This window comes from Gastrolobium bilobum, unplaced genomic scaffold (genome assembly GCF_033153095.1).
Source record: "Gastrolobium bilobum isolate Gb01-03AN ecotype WA unplaced genomic scaffold, APGP_CSIRO_Gbil_v1 utg39982, whole genome shotgun sequence".
NCBI lineage: Eukaryota > Viridiplantae > Streptophyta > Magnoliopsida > Fabales > Fabaceae > Gastrolobium > Gastrolobium bilobum.
This window is the reverse complement of record NW_026897417.1, coordinates 1-8,413: the sequence shown is the minus strand read 5'-3', so window position 1 is coordinate 8,413 and position 8,413 is coordinate 1. Positions and strand designations below refer to the sequence as shown.

Genomic DNA, 8,413 nt, shown 5'->3' with positions numbered 1-8,413 from the left:
GAAGGCATTTTGGAGAACCTTAACATCCATACTTCAACAAAAACATGAGTTCCAAAACCAATGCTGCCAGGCAATTTGAAGAACAAGTAGTCATCATTATTGTCATGCCATATTGGCCTGTTATCGAGTCACTTAAATTCAATGAATCACTGAGGGCTCAAACTGGAGGATAAGCTTTCCCACAGTTGGTATTTGACCATTGGGATATGGTGCCATCTGATCCATTGGAACCTGGTACACCTGCTGCTGCACTTGTTGCTGAGATAAGAAAGAAGAAAGGCTTGAAGGAACAAATGATGCCTCTATCTGTGTTTGAGGAAAGGCTTTGAAGTATCAATAAGTTTAGGAACAAATTTCGAATATATATATATCAATAACATTCGTTTACTGTTTTTCCTTTTCTTTTTTTTTTCAAACTGTATAAGGACTGAAACCTTATGTTGCAAAGATTTTAAATGTAATGGTACTGTCCTATACTCTATCAATAGTTTTTCTTTTTCTTTTTTCTTTTTATTATACAATTTTATATTTCAATTTTGCATCTTGTTTCCCCCTCATTGATTAGATTTTGGGAGCGAGTTCTCCCAACTTTTTGTATGACAAGTACCTTAAGAAATATATTTAAAATACTTGAAGCTTTAGTATAATAACCTCACTTTTACTCAAATATATGGACCAGAGAATCAAGGCATACTCAAAGAAAATGAAATTCTAAATCACCAAGACCAATTTTTTCAGAGAAAATATATTTACAACTTCATTCGCAGAACCTCAAAAATAGACAGATGTTGGAGACCCTGCTGCATATCTAATTTTGTAGAAGATAGCTCCTACTTGGAAATTGCCAAACATCATGAAATGTGCATGCAATCAGCATATGGTGCTAGTCAACCTCCTACTGGATCAGATCAACAGATCAGTCCAAATTTGCTGTTAGAGCAGTTAAAGACGTCTTCTGAGAATCAATAGAAAATCAAAATCTTGATATAACCTGCAAATTCAAATGCTCTTTTTTAAGTTCACAGGAATACTCCTCTAAGTCAAAACAGCATATAAAACAAAGGTGAGAATAGGATCCACAGTGAATCACGGATATTGAATGGTCAACTACCACAAGACTAGATGACCTGATTATGACAAGTTGCATAACATAGCAGAATGAACTTGCCTCAGTTATCAGTGGCTTTGCATGTTCTTCCCATTCAGTAGCCCACCTTGCAGAAGAACCAGTTTCTAATGCACCATATTTGAGGACCTTCAAAGCATCACATTCATCAGGAAATCCCTTGAGGAGCATCTGTGTAGATTCAGCAAGACAGCAAATTAGTATGCTCAAGATTAGACATTTAGACTGTCTACCTTATGAATCAAGAATTTTTAACAGATAAAACAATCTGGAAAAAGTAATCCACATGTCAAATTGGGGAGTGGAAGATATAATGTCAATCTGCATCTAATATCTTTATGGATCACAAGAATGGAAAAACTCAAAGCCAACAAATGGCTAAGAGTGATCATTTTAGTGTCTTTAATAATATCTTTCATAATTCATACAACCATGATGAGTGGTTCAGTTGGTAAATTGAGCTCTTGGTAGACAGCCTATACCTGCAGTGTAGGAATTTGAAACCCACTAGAAGCACCTTGTGGCCAGAGCCAAGTTGATACGTGGACAAATTGCACTTTTTGCACACAAGTTCTTAAAAGGGTATCATTTGTGTCTAGATGCTCTATCTTATGGTATCAAATTTGAGACAGCATATTCTACAAGAACAAGATACTAAGCATATAAAAATCAATAGGCTGTTCCACACTCCGCGACCTTTTACAAAAATGTCCTTAAAAATACATGATATTGTAATGAACAACTCTGCTTATTATTGATGTCTCAAGTTCAAAGAGATTGTGCATTATCCAGCAAATATTGTACATGTAATCATTAACAAACTTACCAGAAGTTCATCGGCTAGCTCTGAAGATGTAGAGAAGAGAAGACCATTTTTGTCAACTCTAACTAGTTCTTTAATGCTTCAAGAAAGTAAAAAAAATTACCAATAAATGAAAAGAACATACTGTTGAATTTCAGAACAAATCACAAGCAAGTTTTGGAGGAAGTACATAGCATATACACTACATAACTTACCAAGAGTATTAAACGGCACAAACAGGCAGTCCACATCCAAACATATCAACAACCTGGTGCAGTTAAAGCGGAAAAATTTAGAAATAAACAGAAAATGAATAAAGTGCCATAAGAAACCAAACCAAGATTTGACTTGAACTCCTCCCATGTGAAGAATTAACTGAAAAAAGAAAGGCTCAAACAGCTCAACGGGAAGAAACAGGAGCAGCCTTAACCCACTCAACAAAAAAAAATTAAGTTAGCCAGCACATGCATACAATTTACAAGAACTGGCACAAGACATTTTCTTAAGAATAATGAGGAATGGATCCAAAATTAGACTGAACATATAGAGATACTCTAATGAAGCACTCAAGCACATTATTTCAGAATAAAAAATAAGTTCTTTTGAAGATATAGTGAGGGAATTTCAAAAGTTTTATAACATAGGAATACCAACGTAAGCAACATGATATTTATTACAGTTTCATGGCTAAGAAGCTTATGGGTGCAATGTGGCTAAATGATACAAAAGATTACACATAGGAAGGTTATCAAAATAACAATGTAAAAAAAATTGCTAATAGCGTATCTTTGTTTGTACATTGACATATAACAATGGATACCTTCATGGGAAGGTCTAATCCCGATGATGAAGTATGCAAACAAACTCCTAGATCAGCCGATCCTGAAATTACCCAAAACTGTTAATATCAAATAATTCAACACAGTGCAAGACAATTTTTAAAATAAAAGAGAAAACAAAATACCTAGCAATAATGGATAATCTTCAGCAGATAGCCACATGGTACGAAATGCCACACGTTTAAGTTTCAATCTCTTTATTTTTGCCTCGTACTTTTCTTTTTCAGGACCTTTACCTTTTTCAATGAAGATCTATTGTTAAAACATTCTAAACGTTTCACAATATTTCAGAAGTATAAAACACAAATTATACCAGTAATGATGAATAACAATCTGGGATATAAACATTGTTTTCCATCGGATATTTCTTTCCAGATGACCTCCTCGTCTAATGAATCATCTTCACCTAATATAGCAGCAACACGTCTGTCATACATTACAGCAGCTTCCAAGAGAATGCCAAAATCTTCATCGGGAGTCCTGAAAGTGGCACAAACCACAGAAATAAATCACTCAAGTCTGGTAAAGTAGCCCGCTAATATAAATTGAGATTATCATAGTCAATAGAGAATTACTCTCTCTCTTTCTTTTTTGTTGTTCAGTTTTTTTCCCCCACAGAATATCAATCTAACTAACTTCATAATATGCATCAAAAAAAGGATGTGGCCATTGTTAAAAGAATAAAAAGCAAGCTTAACATAATTAATGAAAGTTAACTTTATCTCACATTGAAGCAGAAACTGTATCGTACCAAGGTTTACAACAAAGAAGAATACAAACAAGTAAAATTAAAACATGCATACCTACCATTTCAATGCTACCAAAGGATGCACTTCGTGAGGATGAACTTACCAGCTCGTACTGCTTACAACAAGTGCCGGCCTGTTTGGCTTCAAATATATGTTTGAACCAACCTCCGTTGTAAACACAGTCTCATTTTGGGGATGACTACCCATCAATGGATTTCCTTTAAGAAGCAAACACATTAAAAAGTAATATGCCAATGACTAAGAATAATATATATCTAGATTGTAAAACCTATCTTACCATTACTAACGCAATCTCTAACACCAAGAGGCCGACAAAAGTCCTCATTTAATCTACAAAACAACTACAAGCTATCCACATTATATATGAAAATCTTTAAGAATGCTTGATAAGCAATGAGTTACTAGTCAACTAAACAACTAGATCACCTTATGCTTCTCCTCCAGCGAAGCTGGGTGAAAGAAGTCAGGAGACTGATCATACAAAACCGTAGCACTATAAAATTAAGAAATAAACATCAGATTGCTTCACAGTTCACAGCAAATATTTTATGTTATAGAAACAATATATTTGAACCTTTAGCTGACTCTCTTACTTAATTCCCCAGTTTTGAGCCAATTCATGCTGCATTGCTCTTGTGGTGAGACCCGATCTTTTTGTGTGTGTATAAAAGTTATTTATCTCATGTAAAATGAGATAAACATAACCCATAATTATAATAGTTAAATTATTTTTTTTCACTCAGTCAGCCACATTAGCCGACAATTTTTTGAGGAATGAAAAAATAAAATAGTTTTCATATTATAATTAGGGCTTTGTTAGTCTCATTTTACATATGATAGGTAATAAAAAAAATTTATATGTAACTTCAGTGTACAAGAATTTTATATTAACATCCAATAAGATTTTGACTCATTATTATTAATTTTTTATTTTAATTAATAAAAACATGATATGATACAATAGCAAATAATGATATATCAAATATTAACAAATGCCCAAATATTTTATACAAATATCAAATACCAAATACCAATTAAAAGGATTTGATATTTGTTAATATTTTTGATACAATTTTTAAAAAAAGTTAAAAAAATGCAGAGAGACATACATCCAACATGCCGCATCTAAAATTTTTGATTTTTTAATTCAGGAAAAAACAAAAAATCTAAAAGGTTTTGGATATAAAAGTTGGCAAATGTTGGGTGTTGATTGTTAGAGAAAAGGAAATGGGGGACAGAAACAGAAAGCAAGCGACAAAAGAAAATTAAAATATCAAATCCTTTTAATTGGTATTTGACATTTGCAATTGCGGAGCCACATGTAGTAATGTAGGTGTGACTTCGGTTTAGGTTAAATTTTAATAAATTGTATTTAATATATATAATTATTTAATTAATTATAATTTGGCTCGAATTAAAATTATAATTTGGCCCGGGTTACAATTTGTAATTTGACCTTATGTAAAATTTAAACTATTTTTGGTGAAAGATTTGGGTAAGTTATATTAGATTATGTGTCTAATTTTTATTTGTATAAAAATATATATTAATTTTTAGTAAAATTAATAAATATTCAATAAAATTATAACTCTTCTTAATACTACTTGCTTAGGTATTTTGTATTTAATATAATTTAAATATATTTAATATGAACTAATTAAAATTAAAAAAATAATATACATATAATTTTTTAGTCCGAACTCAAATTGGAACCTGATTCCACCACTGGATATTTGTATAAAATATTTGAGCATTTGTTAATATTTGATATATCATTATTTGCTATTGTATCGTATCATGTTTTTATGGTTATGTTGCCTAGCTATTTAATTTTCCTACTTTTATTATTTTTTTATCACCTTCGATCAAATTTAAATTAACGATTGAAAGAAAGAGAAATAATAAGGTGAGAAAAAGAAAGAAATAAAAACAAAAACAAAAAATTATTATATATGAGATTGTTGATTTAAATTGGATCAAACAGTGATAAAAAAAGTAATAAAGAAATTTAGTATCCTGATAGATTTGCAAAGCTAACGTGTGTGTCTCAATACGATCGATATCTACAACAACGCGTTGGCAATAGTATCCTGATAGATTTATTTAGGTCAAAATTAATAGTATCCTGATAGATTTATTTAGGTCAAAATTAATAGTATCCTGATAGATTTATTTAGGTCAAAATTAATAGTATCCTGATAGATTTATTTAGGTAAAAATTAATAGTATCCTGATAGATTTATTTAGGTAAAAATTAATAGTATCCTGATAGATTTATTTAGGTCTAAATTAATAGTATCCTGATAGATTTATTTAAGTCAAAATCAATAGTATCCTGATAGATTTATTTAGGTAAAAATTAATAGTATCCTGATAGATTTATTTAGGTCTAAATTAATAGTATCCTGATAGATTTATTTAGGTCAAAATTTTGAAATATAGACCTACATAGGTCAAAAAGCCCAATACCGAATTCTAAAACAATTTTTATTAGAATATCCTGATAGATTTATTTAGGTCAAAATTTTGAAATATAGACCTACATAGGTCAAAAAGCCCAATACCGAATTCTAAAACAATTTTTATAAATTCTAATCGAACGGCACAGCACAGCACAACACATGAATTCTTTGATTAAAATTTCAATCCCATACATTGGCTTAAACTGATTCTAGGGTTTCTGCACCAAAACTCTGCGTTTCATTGAATTTCATTGATTTTCAATGGGCAAAAAGAAAGCAAAGGATCCGCAACAAACCCCTCAAAGCAATGGACTCCGTTTCATCTCTTTTATTTTCAACACGCTCTTTGGCAACACGCTCTTTGCCACCGCTTCTCTATTTTCCGATTTCAACCCCTTTCGTAGAAAGCCTCAACAACATGCTTCGGTTTCTTACCCAACCATTCCCTCTCAAAGCCCTAACAATGGCGGCTCCGGGAGCCACGATTCCGGCGAAGATAAAAAGAGGAAGAGGAAGAATAACAAGACTCTTTAAGGCTTCGATATATTTTTATTTTTTTGGGTGCTAAATTTATGTTTGTTACTTTTCTTGATGAACCAGACCAAAAAACCTAGGAAGGGAGCCATCCATTCGAAGAAAATAAATGATTCCGCTGATAGGTAATGGGTCTGAATTGAACAATTATCGAATTGCAACTTCCTGTGATTATTGTTAATTGCTTGCAGAGAGAATGCTGTTATTTTTTATTTTTTTGTCATTTTAGTGTGATTTTATGGATTCAATATCAAGTAAGCCTGCTCGTTTTGGGCTTGGAGAAATTATTCTGCTTTGATTTAATGCTTAGATTTTATATTTTCCAATGGTCTTAAGTGACTTGCAGACAGTCTGATAAGAATACATTCATTTTCATGCACAGGAAGCCTTTTTCAGGCATTTCTAATTGACAAATATTGTGTTTTGCAGTGTTCACGCATACATTGTTTTCAAGACAGAGGAATCTGCTCAGGCTTCTTTGTCCCACAACATGACTGTGGTATGCCCTTGTTCCTCTGAGTTGGGTTGGATCAAATATGGTGTTTGCTTTGTATTTTTGGTGAAGACTGCAGTTGACAGTTTTCTAATACTATTGTTTAATTATCTGACTGTAGGTTGAAGGAAATCACATTCGTGTTGATAGGGCTTGCCCACCCCGCAAGAAACATAAAGTGAAGATTGCTTCGCTTTATGATAACAAGAGAACTGTTTTTGTGGGCAACCTCCCATTTGATGTTAAGGTGTGTTTCCAATCAATGGATTTATTTTTGCGGTCACATAACCACATCATTTCTGTGTGTGTATTGTCTAATGGATCTCACGTATCTTTTTGTGTAGGATGAAGAACTATATCAGTTATTTTGTGGTATATCCAACCTGGAATCAAGTATAGAAGCTGTTAGAGTCATTAGAGATCCTCATCTTAATGTTGGAAAGGGTATTGCCTATGTGCTGTTTAAAACAAGGGTATGCTGCTTTGGTGCCAGATTAGTTATGCATTTTGATAAAATTTCTTACTTTGTGCTCTTTTACATTTTTAGCTCAAACATGTTATAATTCATCTTGTCATGTTTTTCCCTTTCGGTGGTAAAACTAAAGGGCTGTTTGTGGCTGATAAGCCCATGAAGACCTCGTTTTGTTACGTAGAAACCAACTTATTTGTGTGATTACTTTTAGAAATGCATGTTATCTATTTATGAAAAGATATATTTTGTGATATAAATATAATCTAGAACATTAGGATTGAAATGGGCGGTTGCTAGTGTAGGGTTTGTTTACTTTGGTGTAGATTGGCTGCTTCGTTTATTGTATTGTGTCTTTTTGTGTAACTAGGTACATGTTATTTTTGGAAGTTGCTTCTTTCATTCAGAATATAAGTGGTTAGAGACTGATATGTATAGGACTGAATTTCTGTAATGGTTGAGTGAAGCTGCATATCACACTTTTTAAGTCCACATGTGGGCTTGAAAATCTGATTCAGGTCCTGGGTACCAATGTCTGGCTATTTCAGTCCACATTGTTGAAAACTCTCTCAGATTTGACAATACTTTACCTTTAGATTTAAGAATGATGCCTCTAGGACATTTTCTTATGATGAAGAAACCTTTTAAACTGCGAAATTAGTGATGGTGCACTTGCAGTGCATGGGCTGAAACCGCTGGAACCATTAGTTCTTTCTTTATTCTGTATTGGGAATAAATTCTACTTGCTTTATGGTGACTTTATATATATAAATATATAACGTGTTTTTTAATTTCTAAGCTAATGGTTGCAAAATGATTTTCCTTTTCTTTTTCATTTGGGTTCTTTCACCTCCGACCCCCACTAATTTGAGATAAATTTGTTTTTGATGTTGATGTTGGAGGACTTTTTTTTCTATC

At 32.4% G+C, this 8,413-nt stretch overlaps 2 protein-coding genes across 2 annotated transcripts; one reads left to right on the top strand and one right to left on the bottom strand.

The window, feature by feature from the left end:
• Positions 1 to 1,252: 1,252 nt before the first annotated feature.
• LOC133306769 (UDP-glycosyltransferase TURAN-like) lies at positions 1,253 to 4,168 on the bottom strand. Its single transcript, XM_061507150.1, has 10 exons — positions 4,131 to 4,168; positions 3,964 to 4,030; positions 3,815 to 3,878; positions 3,620 to 3,734; positions 3,081 to 3,247; positions 2,893 to 3,003; positions 2,749 to 2,810; positions 2,144 to 2,196; positions 1,953 to 2,028; positions 1,253 to 1,297 (listed from the first exon to the last, which is right to left on the bottom strand). Exons 1-8 carry the CDS (start codon positions 4,163 to 4,165, stop codon positions 2,152 to 2,154), a joined length of 666 nt encoding a protein of 221 aa, XP_061363134.1. The 5' UTR covers positions 4,166 to 4,168; the 3' UTR covers positions 1,253 to 1,297; positions 1,953 to 2,028; positions 2,144 to 2,151.
• A 2,367-nt stretch (positions 4,169 to 6,535) lies between these two features.
• Positions 6,536 to 8,394, top strand: LOC133306770 (nucleolar protein 12-like). The gene is made up of 4 exons (XM_061507151.1): positions 6,536 to 6,658; positions 6,963 to 7,032; positions 7,148 to 7,273; positions 7,371 to 8,394. Exons 1-4 carry the CDS (start codon positions 6,591 to 6,593, stop codon positions 7,587 to 7,589), a joined length of 483 nt encoding a protein of 160 aa, XP_061363135.1. The 5' UTR covers positions 6,536 to 6,590; the 3' UTR covers positions 7,590 to 8,394.
• Positions 8,395 to 8,413: the final 19 nt, after the last annotated feature.